This window comes from Hibiscus syriacus, unplaced genomic scaffold (genome assembly GCF_006381635.1).
Source record: "Hibiscus syriacus cultivar Baekdansim isolate YM2019G1 unplaced genomic scaffold, ASM638163v2 tig00112249_pilon, whole genome shotgun sequence".
In the NCBI taxonomy this organism is placed as follows: Eukaryota; Viridiplantae; Streptophyta; class Magnoliopsida; order Malvales; family Malvaceae; genus Hibiscus; species Hibiscus syriacus.
Window position 1 is genome coordinate 2,774,973 of NW_024063281.1, and position 20,932 is coordinate 2,795,904.

The 20,932-nt window shown below is 35.9% G+C and overlaps 2 protein-coding genes and 1 pseudogene across 2 annotated transcripts; 2 read left to right on the forward strand and 1 right to left on the reverse strand.

The window, feature by feature from the left end:
• Positions 1–659: 659 nt before the first annotated feature.
• LOC120176431 (staphylococcal-like nuclease CAN2) lies at positions 660–2,624 on the forward strand. Its single transcript, XM_039182860.1, has 9 exons — positions 660–941; positions 1,014–1,069; positions 1,167–1,281; positions 1,370–1,480; positions 1,562–1,749; positions 1,850–1,906; positions 1,988–2,147; positions 2,227–2,295; positions 2,380–2,624. Exons 1-9 carry the CDS (start codon positions 792–794, stop codon positions 2,476–2,478), a joined length of 1,005 nt encoding a protein of 334 aa, XP_039038791.1. The 5' UTR covers positions 660–791; the 3' UTR covers positions 2,479–2,624.
• A 994-nt stretch (positions 2,625–3,618) lies between these two features.
• LOC120176427 lies at positions 3,619–5,886 on the forward strand (annotated as a pseudogene).
• A 3,211-nt stretch (positions 5,887–9,097) lies between these two features.
• On the reverse strand, positions 9,098–9,869 carry LOC120176429 (senescence associated gene 20-like). The gene has a single exon (XM_039182857.1). The coding sequence runs from the start codon at positions 9,695–9,697 to the stop codon at positions 9,377–9,379; it is 321 nt and encodes a 106-aa protein (XP_039038788.1). The 5' UTR covers positions 9,698–9,869; the 3' UTR covers positions 9,098–9,376.
• Positions 9,870–20,932: the final 11,063 nt, after the last annotated feature.

Sequence of the window (20,932 nt, forward strand, 5' to 3'; positions counted from 1 at the left end):
AGCTCACGGCTTTGATCGCAACCGTCTCCCCGGTCTTCACATTGCGCGCTTGGTAAACTTTTGCGAACGCCCCGCACCCCAACAGCTTTTCCACCTCGTACTTCCCGAACAGTGTCGTCTCCGATTAAATATCCGACAGCTCATTGTCCGAGCTATAAATGATCTCCGGCATTGTTATTTCTATAAATAAACTGATGATTCAGTGAGTACAAAACCAAGTTAAAACCTCGGAACTTTGGGTTCTTAACGATCAAATTGCATTTTGCTTTTTATGTATTCGATCTTCGGTGCTTGGAAACATGGATCGCATGTTTCGGTTGTGAGAAGAAGGAAGGAAGAAGGAAGAAGGAGAAGGAGAAGAAAAGGAAGGAAGAAGGATAAGGACAAGAAGAAAAAGAAAGAAGGAAGAAGAAGAAGAAACTATTGGTGCCACGTCAGAAAGTTAATGGGTTAAATGTAAATAATTAAGAGTTTGATGACTGTATTTCAAGTTTCAAAAGTTAGGTAACCAACATGCAAGTTATTTAAAAGTTTAGAGACTATTTTTATACTTTACCCTATAAAATATTATATGAAGAATTTTAAAAACAAGGTAATAATAAAAAGTTGCTGGTAAAGGTCAGTAGTAGCTACAGAAATATACATGAAAATTCATTGATTGCTTTTCTTTTACTGAAAAAAAAGGTGCACAAGTCCACCAAAAGTCTTCTCCGACCTTTCTCTTGTCTGCTTCTCAATATCTCTGCTTCAGCAAAAATATTTAGGTTGAGAGGGAAGATTTGAAGTTAAAGATGGGAAATACTCTTGGGTTCCTATATGGAAAATGTTGCAAACCCACCATCACTGGGGATTCTGATTCAGTAGGACCACCTTACACCACCACAGCTCCAGGGGTTTCAGCTCTTGCTCATGATCTCTTCAACTTTGAAATCACTTCCCAGGTAGGTTTCTTCATCATCCCAGTGATTTTTTTGTTGATCTTTTTTGGCTGAAAGCTGCAAACTGGGTTTCAGGTTCCTGAAGATCTCAGTCAACATGTTGTATCATCAAGGAAGGCTCAGGTCAAATGGTAACTCACATACATCAACAATCTTCTGTTTTTGAATATCTCTGATTTCATTTCTTTTAAGAAATTGTCTGCTTTTTTGGTGTTTTAAAACATTAAGGTATGCAAAGCTACTGCAGGCATGGAAAGAAGCAAAACCCCCACCAAAAACCCCTGAAGAGGTTGCTAGGCTTATTGTTGAGACCTTGAGTAGGCATCAAAAGGAAGATGTTGAGGTACCAAAGGCCAATAGAATCGAAAATTTTTGTTCCATTTTCAAGTTGATGCGTTGCAGTGATGTTTTTTTGTTCCATATGTGCTTAGGGATTGCTGGAATTCTACGGTCTTCCTCGTCCTTCGATCGTCGTGGAAATTTCTACCGGAGTCCCGACGAGGTTGCCTGAAGGAGTGGAGTTTGAAATGCATACACTACCTGTGAGTATATGATATATGAAGCCATTTTGGGCCCCCATTGAATTTAATGATTGATACTGAAAACGTATCTAACTTAATCAGGTAGATGGGAAAACGGTACCGGATGGTGATGGTTTAAATGTGTATGTGGATACTGCTGATCCTAGGGAGTCATCAAATGTACCTAGAGATGTTCTCAAGGCTGCAATCCGAAGATCAAAAGCACGTGCTAAGAAGAACTATGCCAGGGCTGATGAACTCCGCCAGATGATTATCAAATCCGGATACCAGTTATAGCTATATTCAACTTGTTCTCGTCGAATATTTTCATTCATTTCTTAGGCTTGGTACTGTTCTCGTTCAAGGTCAATAACATCGGTCTATTACCAGGGTCATAAATCTTCAAAACGAAGAGATTCTTGCTCGAAAGTATCGGATTCGACTAAGGTAAAATAATCTGCCCGCAGGACTTTGGTGTTCTATTTTCTGTACTGAAATGTAATAGCTTGTTGAAAGTATATAAAACAGGGGTATAGATGCACCCGAGAATGAAATGCCGTATGGGAAAGAAGCAAAAGATGAGTTGGTTAAGCTTGTTCATGGGAAGTGTTTGAGAGTGCTCGTCTATGGGGAAGATCGTTACGGTCGCTGCGTTGCAGATGTATACTGCAATGGCATATTTGTGCAGGTAGATACTATTTTCTGTAAGCCTGAACTTGATTTACCAGGTGAGAGCAAATTAATCTGCTAATCATACTCTCAAACAGGAAGTAATACTGAAGAAAGGGCTCGCATGGCATTATGCGGCCTACGACCAACGAGCTGAACTTGCAACTGTAAGTAAATGACAATTTCGTTCGTTCTTGCACATCATCGAGTCAAAACTCTTAATTACGATCTCTGTACGTATGTAATACTAGTGGGAAAAGAAGGCTCGGGCAAAGCGAATGGGACTTTGGGCACAATCAAACCCTGAGAAGCCATGGGAGTGGAGGAAGGACAAAAGAGAAGGTAGGTAACATTGTCCTCGAGGAACGATAACGTCTCGAAGTGATTGGAATGCAAAGAAGAATGTGTATTACTTGTAAGAACATGTTTGATCCATTCCCATATTTGTTGTATGTATGTATGTTTAACTATAATAAGGGGCTTGTTTACTTCCTTCTGAAACACACGAGCATATGTTACATAGATTTCCGTTGCAATTCATACAATATCATAAACCATTTCAACGAAAAATGTATCACCTTGAATGGAACTCTGTTAAATACGAATCTGTCTGTCAGAATAACCTACAACTGAAATAGAAAAAACAGAAAGAACTGAATGAAAAAAGATGTTAAAGCAATGACCATCTCTCTATTGGCAAGGAAAAGCAGGGGCAGCAACTTAAACAAAAAGAAGGGACCTTTAGGATATCTTTAGGAACACCATAGCCACTAGCCACTGCAATACATTTGACCAACAAGGACCCCGCATATTGGTATCACCAGATTATGCCTCCTCATGAGCGTCCTCGAACCATACTTTTACCAACTGGGAAACCACCCCAGCTAACGGAACATGATCCGGGTCATCGCAGGTATCCAATTCCTTCGGTATAACTCGCTCTGACCCACACTCCAACTCACTTTTCCCTAGCAAGCAACTCGGTTTCTGGTCATGGGTTTTACGTGTTTCGCTCTGCGGAGCTTGTCTGATGGGCCTGCTTTTGCAAAGCCTTGATTTCCCATAAAAAATAAATCTTTTTCTCACTTGTTTATTTAAATCCAGATTTCTTTAAAAAAGAAAGAATTGGCATTTGAAAGAGAAAAGACGGAGGAAATTGATCTGCTTTCTCTAGCGCTTTGCTTGGAATTATGCATTGCTTTCTTCTTTTCTTCTGTGATTTTCATGGGGACTGGCAAGCTAAGATCTTGGAGTTTGGGGAGTGAAACTGTGAAAGTACCAAATGCATTTACGCATTTCTTTTTTCAATTTTGATTTAAATAGAAAAAATATTCTCCATTTTTTCATTAGTTCAAAATTTGTAAATGTTTACCATTAATTGCTAGGAGAAAAAATCTAAATTTAGACCCTAAAAGTTGGTCATTTTCTTCAAAAATCGTAACACCACTGGTACCCTGATTCTTTCCCTCGACTCATCTTCATCCCTGAGATAAGCCTGCATATATCCACTTCTCTACTAAAGGTATGTTATTATTTGGCTTACATATCTTCTCATCAACTTGTCATGGAAAATTTTGATAAAACGGGAGCCTGGCATGCAATGTTCAATTTTTAATACAATACAATATTCATGTTTCGAAAGCTGTGGTTGCACAGATGTTTAGCATAATGGAGGTACATCTTTTTAAACACCTTTATGTTCAAATTTTGTTTCCATCTGCTTTGCTTAATCCTCCCCCTTCCAAAATGGCTTTAATTAATTTACGTAAAGGATAAGTATTCTGGTTTGAATCTTTTGAAAAGAAAAAAGAGAAAGGGAAAAGCATTGCCTAAGCCATATATTATCGGTCAAATTTTGGTTTTGATACTTGTACTACGTTCTGTTTGAGATTTAGTCCTCACTAATTTGGCTAATTTCACCTCTACTTTTATAATCTCAATTTTTTACTTCAAACAATTTAACATGGATTTTTTTTTGGGTTTCGGAAAAGGTGATGATATTATAAAATTTAGTCTTAATATCGAAATAAGTGCTCAAATTATACATTTTTTCCGAATAGGTGCCTAAACTATTTTTTTACTCATCCTGGTGCCTTACATTACCAATGTTACCATACATGGGTCGTCAAAGGTGTTAATTTTTCCCGTTAAGTGACACTGTCACAATCTAGTAATTTAAAATTTTTATTTAAAATTAGAAATTAATATATATATAGTTATATATATAAACATTTTAAAATAACCCCAAAACTTTAAAAACCTTCATTTCAACCCTTAAACCCACGTCGACCGTTTCCCTTTGCATTCGACGAAGCTCCATAGGACCTCAGCTCCCCCCAATGACCAAAACCCATATGAAATCGTGATCGATTGACGATGAATCGGTGTTTTATACCTCCGTGAACCATAGGATGAAGATCGCGATCCCACGCGATTCTGATTGCCAATCGGCAGCAACTACTACGGCTTATGACTAGGAGGATGGAAAGAGCTACATTGGCGGTGATGGTCATGGTCGAAAAGGGCGGTGACTACGAGTTAAGGTTAGGATTTGGAGATTTTAGGGATTTGTGGGTTTTTTTATATAATTTAAGAGAAATTAAAGTTTTTTATAAATATAATAATAATTTTAATATTTTAAAAAAAATCAAAATCATCATATTGTGACACATGTCACTTAACGGGAGAAATTAATGCCATTGACTGCCCGAACACCTAAAATGGTAACGTTTGTAACATTAGACACCGAGATGAGTCAAAAAATAGTTTAGCCACCCATTCGAGGAAAAAGATATAGTTTAGGCAATTATTTTGGTATTAAGGCTAAAAGTTATGCCAAATAACGGGTACTAAATCGTAAAAGTAGTGTAAGGGAACCAAAATCAGAATTTGCCCCTTTTTACATTAGATATTCTATAGTTCAAGTGTGAAATGGATCATAAAGTAAAGCAAACAGATGTAACATTGATTGCGGCGTTTGCCTTAATATACCGGTAAATGGAATAAAGCTGATGTTTCTCAAGAGCAGCAATCCGGCGATATATTCTCAGAGGATGGAAGTTGATGAGATGGTGAAGGTAGTGGAGGAACGATTCTGCATGCCTTACACGATGGAGCTTCTGGTGAAGAAGAGACTTCAATCGTTCTCTAAGTATCACTATCAAGTGTTGGATGCAGCCGGGAACTTACTCCTCCAAGTCGACGGCGGCGTCTGGAAGTTCCAGAAGAAACGGGTCATGAGAGATCCTGCCGGCTTGCCGGTCGCCACCCTCCGCTCAAAGGTACGTGCATGTTGGTCCTTCAACTTTAAAAGTGATTCGATCAGATCCTTCTGTACTCATAAACCTTTGTTGGGAGTTTCTGCAGGCACTGTCCTGGAAACATGAATGGGTGATTCATCAAGGAGAGAGCTCGGAGAGTAGCCATTTTCTCTGCTGCGTGCGACGGTCCAGTGCTATGAGGATAAAAAACAATCAGGATGTTTACTTGGGGAATGGGGGGAGAGATTTTCATGTGAGTGCGAGCTTGTCGTCGTTGTCGTTCAAAGTGAAGAGGGGAAACACGGTGATTGCGGAGGTTAGGCATAGTTTCACACATGGGCCAGCTGCATGGGTCATGAAACTTTCAAGGTTAAAGTTTATCCGAATGTTGATTATGCCTTCATTGTAGCTTTGCTCGTCATTATGAATGAAAATGACGGTCCATGACCTTAATCTTCATTGGAAGATTACTTTTCTTTTTCTTATCATTATTTCATTCCTAAGGTTGTACCAGCTCTCCTATGCTGTGTGCCCCACGACACATTTATACAAACACATTTGAAGGATCTTTGAGTATTTACATAAATGATGAACAACTTAAATCACATTATCACATAAAAATCTTTTTTTCATAATTTTTTTTAATTATTGACAACGCACACGCACCCTTTAGATAAATTAGGGGTGAGCACAACTCGACTCAACTCGGAAAACCAATTTTCAAGTTTGAGTCGAGTTAAAATTTAAAAAATTTTGAGTCACTCAAAAATTCAAAAATTTGACTGCGCATTTTGATAGTTTTATGATTTAGTCTATAATTTTCTTATTTCTTCAATTACTCATTTATTTTAAGTCTAATTTTACCAAATTTGTACCACGTGCTCCTAAACCATTGTAAAATACCCATGTACTTTCAGTTCTTCCTTTTTTTATAAAAAATTGTCTATTTTTTTATTTAGTCCCTTAACTTTTCATGATTTCCCTATTTTTTCAATTCATTCTTCATTTTAAGTCAATTTTTACCAAATTTGGACCACATGCTCCTATACCACTATAGAATACCTATGTAATTTATATTCTTATTTTTTTATTAAAAATGTACTCTCTTTTTTATTCAGTCCATTAACTTTACATTTTATTCAATATGGTCTTTTGATCGCAATTGTTTGCAAATTTTTTATTTCCATCAATTCTTTGACTCATTTATACTCTTATCAATACTTTGCCCTCAAAATACTTTCTTTAAAATGTAGTATTGTAAATATATTTTATAATTTTAGATTGTATTTAATATATTAAATAACATTATATTGTGAAAAGAATATATATATGACTAGAGAAAGTCAAAAAAATTGGAACTAATCCTTACTATAATACTGTAAATAATTATAATAAAATTATACGGAAACTCGAATAACTCGACTCGACTCGAAAAAAATTATAGTTAAATTCGAGCCATAAAATATGACCCATCAACTCGAATAATTCAAAATTTTTTACTCGATTCGACTCGACTCGATCAAATGCTCACCCCTAGATGAAGCTACTTGAATCCAATATCTATAAGAAGAACACTACTACTCCCTTTAAGCACTGAGATCGTTTGATGGATTCTTAAACTAAAAATCTTAATGTTAAGTAAAAAAATATAGAAATTTTAGGTAAGGAGACAAAAGGAAAAAATGGCACATAAAGGGCATAACCTTATCATATACTTGAGAATCTAATACCATAAGTTTGGGCTAATATTCCAAAATTAAGTCGCCGGCGGCTGGTTTTGTTTATAGTCCTGTAAATGAACTCAACGTTCAACGAACCGTTCATGAACCGTGCAGCGGGAAGTTCATTTATGTTCGTTTATTTATTAAATGAACGAACATGAACAAGATTTTGCGTTCGTTTAAATAAATAAACGAACACAAACAAAGGGCTCGTTCGTTCATTTACGTTCGTGAACGTTCGATTATATGTTCGCTTATGTTCGTTCATTTATGTTCGAACAGAGGGCAAGTTGAATATGTTACAAAGATTATTGAAGTTGTTTGGATTTCAAAAAGATTGTTTTGTTGAACGAATTAACTTTAAGACTTTATTATGTTCATATAACTTATTTATGATTTATGTATGTTTTTGTCATATTCGAACAAATTAACTCTAAAGTTGCAGGTTATATTAATGAATTTTAAGTTGTTATTCTTGTTGTTTACTTTTTTTTTACATTCATTTGTTGAGTTCGAATAAGTTTGTTTTTTGTGTTTGTGTTCGAATAAGTTTGTTTTTTGTGTTTGTGTTGTTCATTTATTGTGTTTATTTATTATGTTCGTTCGTTTGTGTTCGTTTATGTTCGTTTATCATTTAAATGAACGAACATGAACAAGTTATATTCCTTAATGAACGATCATGAACAAAAAAAATTTGTTCGTTTATGTTCGTTTATTTATTAAATAAACGAACATTAACATACCTCCGTCTGTGTGCGTTCGGTTCGTTTACAAACCTATTTGTTTACAAACCATTCAAGGAACGATTCTTACAAATATTTATTTAGTACATTCTGAATTTTCTTGATGGTACAAAGGGATATATTCATATGAATCGGTTCATATCCCATTCATTATGTTTTGACATATGCTTCTGCTATTGAAATTTACTCATCGTATATAAGCAAATCAAATTCTTAATTTATGTGTGGCTCTTCTTGATTTTATCCCATGTAATTTGTTTTCTATCATTATAATCATGAATTAAAATTTGTAAATCCAAAATCAAACATGCAACAAGATGATTAAATTCATAAAAAATGAATATATGATTCAACTTTATTCTTTTTTATAAGTTTATTGAGAGAGTTTTTATTTTTATTTTTTAGAAGCAACTAATTTTATTCAAAAATTCAAAATATCTTAAATTACATTAAAGATTTACCATCAAAATCGTAAATTAAGTACATAGTTAAAAAATTTATTACAATCATTGAAAACAAACTAACAACTTAAGATTATATAAGGATCAGACAAGAAAAGATTTAAAATCTAACAAAAAAACTTGAACAAAGAAATATACAAATAGATCTGATCACATCGACAAACAAATCACAAAAAGAGATCAAACTATTTAAAGATCCCGACAGATCGCAAATCAGACTCGAAAGATGTGAAAAGTTATTCACGAACACAAATCTAAATCCATTCTGATAATGTAAAATAGAAAATATCAACAAGATATCAAGATAAACACTATCTTAATCAATCTTGAAGATATCAAATCAACCTTTAAAAAATATAATTGAAAAAATGACGAAACAATCGAAAAATATGCTAAAAGTATATAAAAAAAACATATCAGATATATGAAAATGTACTATACAAACAAACTTATTAAAAATTAAAAAAAAATATACAATATAAAAAGAAAAGAATAATAAAAAAAATGACAGTCGATAATTAATATTAAAATTAATACAATCTCTAATAAAAAAAAGAAAGATGATCCATACATCGATGGAAATATACTAGTGTTCTTATTTTAATCTACATGTTAAGAATTGTATTATAGACATGATGAGGGTCATAATCACTTCTACATGTATTTTTTTTTGCTTAAATTAAAGAAAATGCTTTAAAAAGTTGTAAATAGGAAATATGATATATTAAAGATTATTTAGGGAATAAGATTTCTAAACAGTGAAGGGACAAAATAGAGTTGAAAATTCTATAAAAATACCAGGCTTTTATTGCACAACAGAAACAAGTGACATGAGAGAGAATAGGGCAAAAAGAACAGGGAGGTGCTCTTATGTTGAACCCATATGCCTCCAAAGCCGAATGCACAGGAAAACAAACTCACACAAACACAATACATAGTTATAAAATCAGACCAACACAACATTAAACCAACACACACCTGCGATCTGTTCTTCCCTGTCTTAACAACAAGCACGACACTACCAGTTTTGGTTTTATTTTAGGCTTATTATATTGCCCTAAGACTAAATTGCCAGGACAAGACCCGGAACAGATTTTCCGACCCGGCTAGAGAAGCTGCTCTCCCAGACGGAAGGGCAATGCGCGGGTGTGATCTCCGCTGATCTGGTAGGGTCTCCGAGTCGAGTAACGGTGAGGGAGGTGTTTAAGTACTCCTTGACTCGGGTGATTATCCCATCCGTCACGGTCCAGGCGTGGACCCAGGAGATCAGACGGCCGTGATCGCAGCCCTCAACGATGACGGTGGATCCGAAGGTGGTGAGGGAGAGCGGGTCGACGTCGAAACGAAAGTAATCGTCGGAAGAAGCCCCGGTGAGGAGGCGCATCAAAAACTGGTGAGTAGGGGGGCCGTGGAACCACCATTCAAGGTCGGGAGCAAGGATTCTGTGAACGGTTTGGACGTCTCGAGAGTTTAGGGCGTCATAGAGGGCAAGAACCACAGCCTGGTTCCTGTCGGTTTCCTCCGCAAGAGTTTCTTGTGTGTAAGCCAGTTCTTGAAAGACAACACGCAAAATGAGGAACAGAAACTGGATTTTTGTGCTGAGCAAACAAGACTTGGCGCTTTCTTATGTGAGGATGGAGTGAATCAAGGGTTTATATAGGAAATTTCTTCAACTTATGCGTCTCTACGCTCGTCTCTAGCCAACCATAATGAGATTAGTTTACACGTGTATTTGGGATATGTGAAAATATTGGCTGGTTCTTTATAGATAGATAAAACTCATTCTACTCAAAAAATTAATTTTTCAGACTCGAAAAAATTATATTCGAATTAACTTCAAGTTACAATTTCATAAATTCTACTCGACTCGAAAAAAAATTCAAGTTTAAATCAAGTTGTAAAATGTAACTTGAATAACTTGAAATTTTTAATAATTAATAGATTTATTTTTAAATTTGAGTCGAATCTTTAGACTTAGTATGATATATGTATATTACATATGAAAAAATATATTTATATTGTACATATAGTTATAGAAAGTTACTTAAATTTGAACCAAATAATATTATTATATTATAAATATTCATAATTAAGTTTAAACAGAAACTTGAAAAACTGACTCGACTCACCAAAAAAAATTTCAAATTAACTTCGAATTATAAAATAAGATTCATTAATTCGAATAACTCATAATTTTTTACTGGAAATGATTGAATGCTTACTCGCTGGTTATGACGAGTACTCAGATTTTAGCTAACGCGCAGCCAGGTGGGGAAGACGACGGCTAGCAAATTGCAGACACCAACTTTGGTCTTGTCTAGCCAACTATGTTGACCCCCATAAACTCCATTACTTGGTTATTTTTTAAAAAGGATAAAACCCAAAATTGTCACTCAAATATACCAAAATGATTTTTTAACCACTAAAGTTTTTGAAGTTAAACAATATCATCAAATTTATCAAACTATTACAAAACAGTCACATCACATTATAAAATAGAGAAAATAACCTCAGTGACCAAAAATCTCATATAATATACGATTTTAACCAACTTTTTCCGGATTTGTCAAAATGACCAACAAAATCGCAATGCGATCGCTAATTCGCAACGCGATCTCCATTATCGCAAATCAGTTTCCAGATTCGCAACGCGATTATGACTATCGCAATGCGATTTTCCAATTTCGCGTTGCGATTTTCCCAATTTGCAATGCGAATAAGTAAATCGAAACGCGAATTGGGAAAATCGCAATGCGATACTGACTATCGCAATGCGATACTGACTATCGCAATGCGATAATACAAAATCGCAACGAGATACTTACTTTCGCAACGCGATACTGACTTTCGCAACGCGATAATACATAATCGCAATGCGATTTTCAAAGCGCCATTAGTATCCTGGCCAAGTATTTTATTTTTAAATTCCAAACACGAATATTAATATATTGGAACACTGAACCGTCCACAGTATATCCCGTAATCGCAACTCATAACCTAAAACCTAAAATCACAACTCAGTCCCATCTCCATCTCTCACTCTCTCACCCATCTCCGACGAAATCCGTCCCCATCTCCGGCGAAATCCGTCTATCTCCATCTCTCAGAGCCACCCTCACAATCAGAAATGGAAAATCAACCAAATCAACCAACGAGGGTTAGTTTTTTTAATTATTTTCTTTTTGAAATTTTTGCATTATTATTAGGTTTTTCATATTGAAATTGATGATAAGTTTACTGGTAATTTCAATAATAGATTAACCATTTCACTTAGATTGCTTATTAAATCAACCGAGAATCGCAACGCGAAATGAAAATCGCAACGACAAAATCGCAACGCGATTTTAGTTTCGCGTTGCGATAGTCATTTTCGTGTTGCGATTTTCATTTTCAGAAACTATTCTTCTTCTGCAAATTGAAACTTGAATGAATTGCATTACTTCAACAAAAAAACAAAGACAAATACGAAATTCACAGTGTTGCAAATTTAAGTTTGAAGAATAAACTATTACTCTTTATGTTTATTATTGTTTTTGGTATATCTTCACAGTGTAGTTTTTGGTATATCTAACTTAGTATGTTTATTGTTTTTGTAGAACTTTTATTCGGCTCAATTGACCTTAAGAAATAAAGTCAGCTTGGCCAAAACAATTGCGTCGAAGCTTTCACCTGCACAAAGAAAAATGTTTGAGGATACTTGCTTCGGGCCATGGCTGAAAGTACAACATCCCGGTGGAGATGCGATGTTGACACACATGTTTCTTCAAACCATGACTAGCGATCTACCAGAGACTATACAACGTCGTGATGAAGAGATATGGTTTGATTTTCCACCGGCGTATACGTGTTTTGGGCGGGAGGAGTTTTGCTTAATCACCGGTCTACGCTTCGGACACGATGATGTAGGTCGGTACACTACACACATTACCCGCCCATCATGGCTATCCTGGGTTTTTCCTGAGCTGGAGAGGTCGAATCTACACGTGGAAGACCTGACGAGATTATTGAATAAGAAAGATGGTTTTACTCGGATGGATGACGTCGACGTTGTCCGAGTATGCCTTCTAATACTTTTGCATGCCGGCTTTTTAGGCAGAGAGGCCAGACAACCTATTCCAAATGATCTAATCAAATTGGTAGAAGACCTAAATGCGTGGAACCTGTTTCCGTGGGGCTCGTATTTATGGAAAGCTACATGGAATAAGTTATCGTCTGCCTTGGATGATCGAAAAAGTTTGCATGGCGATGGTTCCAAATACACTTTGACAGGCTTTATTTGGGCCTTTAAGGTAAGAATTTTTATATAATGTTTCCAAAATTATAAGTAATTATTTAACAATTACTAATGTTTGTTATTATATTGTTTGTAGATTTGGATATTTAAGGCCTTTCCCGCCATGAAGACATATACAATAAAAACTTCAAATGATATTCCCAGGGCTATTTCCTGGAAGAGGAAACGAACCTTGCAATGGGAAGATTTACTACGGTATACGATAATAAATAATGTAAGTTAACATAAATACTACCATATGTTTATAAACAAGTTATTACTAGTACACGTTTAACTTTGTTTGAGCTTTTATATTGTTAGGAGGCCAACACTCCTCTACAGAGGCTGACACCCACGGAAGCTGAGCTTGCCACTGATTGGTGGCAAGCTAGTAAGCGTTTTTTTGATGGAACGGATGATGAGCAGCCTCCACTTCGGGAGCCATCACCTCACCCAGAGCTATCACCTCACCCAGAGCCATCACCTGATCAACCTGACTATACACCTCCACAACGACAGCCATCACCTATTCTGTCACATCATCGAGCCTCTTCTCCACCATCACCGTAAGATAGGCGACCGGAAAAGATGCCACGACGTTTATCTCCCTGTTCTCCACCTCCACGGGATGAGTTAGGGGAGTTACGTGATGAGGTCAATGCCTTGCGTGAGGAGGTCGGTACTTTACGCAAAGACGATGGTGCATGGCGTGTTGAGGTATCTACTTTACGCGATGAGGTAGCCGCTCTACGTGAGATGGTAGCATCGTTGTAGAATGAGGTTCATACTCTACGCAACGAGGTAAGTTTAAGATTTTTCATATTTAACTTGATGATAAATTTACTCGTAATTTCACTTAGATTAACCATTTCACTTAGATTGCTTAATAAATTCATTCGGTTACTGCCAATACTGCTAAACTGTTTTTGTTAGTATTTGTTTTTGGTTTTGTTTTTGTCTTTTGGTTGAAGTAATGCAATCCATTCAAGTTTCAATTTGCAGAAGAAGAATAGTTTACTTTCGCAACACGAAAATGACTATCGCAACGCGGAAATGGCTATCGAAATGCGAAATGAAAATCGCAACGACAAAATCGCAATGCGAAATGAAAATCGCAACGACAAAATCGCAACGCAAAATGAAAATCGCAATGCGATTTGTGTTTCGCGTTGCGATTTTCATTTCGCGTTGCGATTTTGTCGTTGCGATTTTCATTTCGCATTGCGATTTTGTCGTTGCGATTTTCATTTCGCATTGCGATAGCCATTTCCGCGTTGCGATAGTCATTTCCGCGTTGCGATTTTAAGTTTCGTGTTGCGAAAGTAAAATATTCTTCTTCTGGAATGTTTATATATGTTGTCCTTTTAAATGTTTATATAAGTGCTTACTTCTGGAATGTTATCTGAGCATTTTGTGAACTATGATAGAATAATGACTTGGGTGAATACAATGCTAGTTTGAAACATATTTGTCTTTGTTTAATATCATGTCTGTTTATTTACTGATTTATGTATTAATTTTTTTAGCGGCCCGATAAGGTGGATGCTTTACGTCGGGTTTTCCTTACACGACGGAGTTCATGCATCAGACGGCGTGCACGTGCTATTACGTCTCCGTTCACCCCAATGGTGCGAAGACTCCGCAAGAAGAAGCCCGACTCACCTGTCATCCCTCAAGAGTCCCCTCCAATCGTTCATGAGGCCCCTATCCTTCCTCAAGAGTCCCCCCCACCGTTCAAAAGGCCACTGTCATCGTTGAAAATGTCCCTCCTACCATTCCAGAGCCCGATTCACATGGGGTAATATATCGAATTATTGAGAAACCCCCACCGTTACCGGACATGATGGATGAGAGTTGGCTCTCGTATGAGTTACCGGCTAGTACCCTTCCGGTATCTGAAGTGGAGAGGAGACAACTACCGGAAACAATTGTGGATAATACCCTTTGGGCTAAGACCGCAGTTGATTTTTATCTACATGAGCGGAGCCAAGGGTGTTACACTGACATAAGCAAACTCAACGATGAAATGTATTTGTTGCTTGATCGGTCTTGGTAGGGTGTGCTATTAGGGGTTGAAGACAGTGGCTATTTCGATGGGGAGGTAAGTCTTATATTTGTCTTATATATGATTTTGATTAATTTTTTTAAAAATTAATGTAATTCACTAATATATGTCTTTTTTTGTAAAACAGCATATCGATGCGTGGGTGTCACGTCTTCTAATAATAAGGAAGCTTAAGAAAAATAAAAACAATTCGCGATATACAATAATACCGGCGGCTTTTCACGCAGTTCACTTGAAGAATCAACGAGATGAATCATTTTCGTTGGGCAATGGACAAGCTAAACTTTATCCTACATGGTGGGAGGTCGATAAGGTTAGTGTTTATTTTTTAAATTTTTTAAAGGTGTTCATAAATAAGTGCGCAAATAAATGAATTATTACTTATGATTGCAGGTGTTTATCCCTGTTTTGGAACGTCGTCATTGGCTTCTCGTCCAACTTCAGCTCCCATCCCTGAAGATAATAGTATATGACAGCATGATAAATTACATATCACTGTCTGATTTGAGAGATATTATCAAGGGATGGAGCTCTCATTTGGCTAAATTCTTGGATGGGATTAATTATTGGACTCATTCTGGACACAAGAAGCCAAAGAAGTTCAATGTCACAGTTGTCAGAGACGAGACCGCGCCACAACAATCGCTGGGAGCCAGAGGGGATTGTGGTCCTCTCGTATGCATGTGCTTGGCGCGTTTGACGACGGGAAGCACAGAGTTTCTACCTCCTACCGATAGAGATAGAGCTGCAGTAGGCTTGTGGTTTCGGCATTATATGGCTAGAGCAATATATTCGAGACGTTGCCTACCTGCATCCGCGTTATGAAAGTGTCCATTGTTAATTGGTAAGTCAAATGCAAGTTTTGTTAACATATATACTCCTTTTGGTTTGAAAATGTTTGGTTAAGTACCTATAATTCAATAATTTGCTATTTGTAGGTTTTAGATGTGTAGGAAGTCTTGTTTGAGCAAATGTTTGGTTTCTGCAGGTTAATCCTTAAGTGAGCTGCGTGAAATGGATGTACGGGTGCAAAAGTTGATTCATTGATTCAATAATTGATGAAGAAATAAGAATTATTATTATTTTTTGATTGTTTAATTGATTTGTAAAAGATGATTTGTAAATGTTAATTTGTTTAATTGATGTGTACATAATTCTTATTTGTGCTTGTTTAATTGAGTGAAATGTAATAGTTGATTTGTTGATTTTCAATCTGCATTATGTTGAAGGCAAAACAGACTATCGCAACACGAAACTGACTATCGTAACGAGAGAATCGCAATGCGAAATGAAAATCACAATGCGAAATGAAAATCGCAATGCGAAATGAAAATCACAACGAGAAAATCGCAATGCGATTTTCATTTCGCATTGCGATTTTCTCATTGCGATAGCCATTTTCGCGTTGCGATAGCCATTTTCGCGTTGCGATAGTCAAATGAATGTCTAATAAGTGATAATAACTGAACAGATCATAGCAATGCTCAAACTCAAGTTACTAATACATGCCTAACTGAAAATGTTAAAAGTGCACACATAAAATACACATAATACAACGTTTGCATTTAAAAATCACCTAAGTTAATGGTCCCAAAACGTGAAGCCGGTTGTGATTGGGATTTTGAAGATGATTGCGATTTTGATTGCCTTTTTCTTGACACCATATGAGCTTTGGATTTTGATGAGGATCCATATTTTGGTAGAGGAAAAGATGATTGTGATGGCACTAGTGAACCACATGTCAACCTTGTATGACCACTTTCCTTGCACCGACTACATGTCAATCTCTTCTTCTCTTCACCCTTAGACGGTATACGATCGTGACTTTTTGGTCGGCCAGGTAGCTTTCTGTCCATGGCTGGTGGCAAAACTGTTTGTAAGTCATCTGGTATGTCCCACTCAGAAGGATGTGGAATAGGGTAGACAATCTCGGCATAAGTCTGTCGATATACTTCTGTAGTGTAGCAATCCATAGCGTATGTGCTTGAATCATATTGGTTTAGATGAATAGCAACTTTTATAACATGGCCACACGGATAACCAGATGTTTGCCATTTCATACAACTACACGTCCTTGCATTTAGATCGACAAGCCCATTTAAGTTATTATCCAGTACTTCAAACAAAGTGTTTGAACATGGTTCAACTCTCCATGACGTTAACTTCACAACACGTTTCGTTATCTTTTTTTCAGTCCATGGTGTAACACGATGTTCCAATGTTCCTGTAAATTTAAATAAATAATACTTAGTAAAATATATGATAAGTTACGAATTCAAAGAAATAATACCTGCATGGTTTCTTTTCTTGTAGTACCACTGTTGAATAGAGGCTTGAAAAAACTCCATTAACATAGTAATGGGTAATTTTCGGGAATGACGACTTAGAGCGTTGATTGATTCTGCACTATTAGACGTCTTGAAACCATATCTTGCTCCAAGTTGATGTACTCTTGACCATCTTTCAAACCCAACATCTTCTAGTGTTTGAGCACACTGAGGTAAAACACGTCTTAAACAGTTTATATGCTTATTGAAATCCACTTCCCGATAAGCTTTTACAGCCTTCCAGTATGTCCATTTGTGCTTTTTTATACCAGCATACCTTGATTTTAGATTTCTATACAAATGAACACCACAAAGTCCATGAAAAGCATCTGGAAAACACCTTCTAACAGCGTTGTCAATTGAGTTTGCCCTATCGGATATGATTGTCAGATTGCTAATAGGACCTATGTAATCCCTAAGATGCCCCATAAACCTTGTCCATGAATCAGAGGTTTCAGATTTGCCAACCCCGTAAGCTATTGGCAATATCCCATTGTTAGCATCCATGGCTACTGCCAATAAGTTTACTCCAAGTTATCGACCTTTCAAATGTGCTCCGTCAACTATAATAACTGGGCGCATGCAAGTAATAACGAACGAATCTACAAAATAATATACACAAGAAATATAATCATTTAAATGTGAAATGCATGTAACTAACAAAAATGAGTCAACAGAATTATATTGATTTACTAACCGCAGCACCAATGGCGATAAACAGCAACTCAAAGCGTCCATCTCTATCTGTTTTGATATGAGTTACCGACCCATGATTTTTCAGCTTTAAATTGTGACAATAAGCCGGCAGTTGGGCAAACGATGCTTCTGGCGACCCCCTCAACAATTCCAAGGCATAACATTTGGCTCTCCAAGCTTGAGAATATGATATACTAATCTTGAACCGAGCATTCATGTCAGCCATAATTTCATGTCCCCGATATACCCTGCCATTCAAAAACATTAACTCAGCCAAAAAACCACCCAACACCTTTTTGTTTGCCTGTCTATGGTGAGGAAAAACTTGGGTTCTTGAACATGTATGTTTATCAATAAAAGTCCTAACTTGAAACATTTCGCAATCTTTTATCCTCTTTGCAATCATACGCCATGTACAGTTTTTGTCAATCATACACCTTGTTTCGAAACGATCTTTGCTTGATTTGTTAACTTTTAGTTGATAGCCATCTTCCACACATTTCGTATACAAAGCTATCTTCAAGTCTTCCTTTGTATCAAAACAATCATCTTTCTTGATACGAATAACTTTTGTGTAACAATCAACTGCTTTCTTTACCAACTCTTCTTCCGGTATCTGAAGTAATTCTGGCATATTCCAGTTATACTCCCGTGGCATTTTCTTTTCTTCGGGGACTTTTTCTTCTTCTTTTTCTTCTTCAGGATTATATGAATTACAGAATAGATGTTCAACATGTTCATTCACAGTCGTAACTTCCTCCTCATTATCATCAACAACATCTTCCTCGGCAACGGCTGTTTCATCATCAAAATTCGGGTATTGACCAATATCAAAATCATTACACGCAGGGTCTGTTTCTTCTTCTGAAACATCATCAAAATCCGAGTATTGACCAATATCAAAGTCTGGGTATTGACCAAGATCAAATTTCGAATACTGACTAGTACTCACAATTTTTTTTGTTGGCTCATCATCGTCTAATTGGTCAATACGAAAACCGAAATTTGGTGCTGAAAGTTGATTGGGATTTGGATTAGAGAAAGGTTGTGGGTTTTGAGAAAAACTTAGTTGATTACTACCCGCTACTGACCCAACAATACTACTTCTAGGTTCAACAACATACAATGTAACATCATCACTTGAAACACTAATGTAAGCAATGAATCGTTCAACATCTTCATTGTCGGTTAACAAATAAACTTTACCATTTCTCTGATAAGATAGACTAAATCCACTTAGGGGCTCTAAATTCAATTTCTTTGAAACACGTAACATTAGAGTTTCATAAGTTAACTTTTTTAATGACAGTTTTAGTTGAAGATTCATGGGTAAAGGCATATATTGTAAAACACCATGAACATTCTCCCATGACCCTCCAAAACACAAATCTATCCAAACATGATCAACATTAGATGATTTCATGGTTGTAAATTAATTTACTAAACAAACGAGCTGCGAAACTAAGACCTGTTGCCAGATGGGGAAGGATGTAGGAACGGATATAGGAACGGATGTCGCCGGAGAGAGTGATAGATGGAGATGGAATGAGTTGCGATTTAGGGATTTAAGTTATGAGTTGTTGCTGCTGCGTAGATATATACCCAAAAAATTTGTGTTGCGAAACTAAAACCTGTTGCGAACTTTGAAAATCGCATTGCGATTCTGTATTATCTCGTTGCGAAAGTCAGAATCGCGTTGCGAAATTCAGTATCGCGTTGCGAAAGTCAGTATCGCGTTGCGATTTTGTATTATCGCGTTGCGATAGTCAGTATCGCATTGCGATTTTCCCAATTCGCGTTGCGATTTACTTATTCGCATTGCGAATTGGGAAAATCGCAACGACACTGTAGACTATTGCAACGCGATTTTCAACTATCGCAACGCGAAATGCAACGCGAATTTGCGATACTGAAAATCGCGTTGCGAATTAGAGACCGCATTGCGATTTTGTTGGTCATTTTGGCAAATCCAAAAAAAGTTGGTTAAAATCGTATATTATAAGGCATTTTTTGTCACTGATGCGATTTTCTCAAAATAGAGAAAATAACCTCAGTGACCAAAAATTTCGATAAAGTTTAAACATCTTTTGTAACCATTCTATAATTTTAGTGATCATTTTATACTAAATTGATAAAGTTTAACGATCATTTTCTATTGGATTGATCTCAAAATTGATAAAATTCAAATTAAATATTTGACCTTATTTTTGTTTGCCATGTAAACTCCATCGTCTAGTCAATATAGGATTAAAATATATTATTTTTTCTCATTCTTAACTTTTTCTCATCTATTAATTAAAAAGAATATGAAAATATAGATTTGTGGGAAATTTTTAAATAGATTTGTGCGTAAATTCATAAATAATTTTATATGTTTTTGCATGATTTTTAAAGGATGTGAAAGAATTTTTAGGTTAAATGACTTGAAATATATATATATATATATATATATATTAATAATTATTTTAGATTAATTATTTTATTAATTAATTCATATAGAATTTTGTAAAGGTCTATTGTGAGGGTAATCCTCTAAACTCAATTTATTCTATTCGTAATTATCAAGATTCAAAATTTTTGTTTAAAAAATCTAATGATTCATCTCACTAGTATAACTAATTGTTGATATAAAATTTAATATATAACTTAATTTTTCATAACAAAGTTGATGATGAAAACAAAACACAATAAAGTTTGATGTCTAAAAAATTGGTTTACCCACGGAAAAAGAGGAAAATGCAAGGTAAAGAGGCTTAAATATTTTTTAAAGCCACATCAGAGCAAGCAAAATGCCAGAAAATGATAATAGAACCTCTCTACATATCACTGATCACTGGTATAGATTATTCAGACGTATTTTCATTTCAGATCACCTTAACCACTTACTATTCAAAAGATAATGATAAATGAAAATGTGATGAATTTGAATCGTATTTTGGAATATGCATGATATCGTTTCCATGGCTTTTTTCTAGTGCAGGTCACATCTAGAAATCAGCACAACCTCCGGCCCTAGAAGAGAAGGCCAAATAGGGATTGTCATGTTCAGTGAATTAAAAAAAACCAAATCATTCAACCATTCAATTATTACTTGGAATACATTCAGTCTTAATTTTATTGATTTAACATCATTTGTGACAGCATGATAAAAAAACACAGATAATGTGATTCGTTTGAGTTGACATCAAATAGGATAAAATACGAATCATCATTCACGCCTTCTTGAATAGTATCATATGAATCACTCACCCCTCTCTT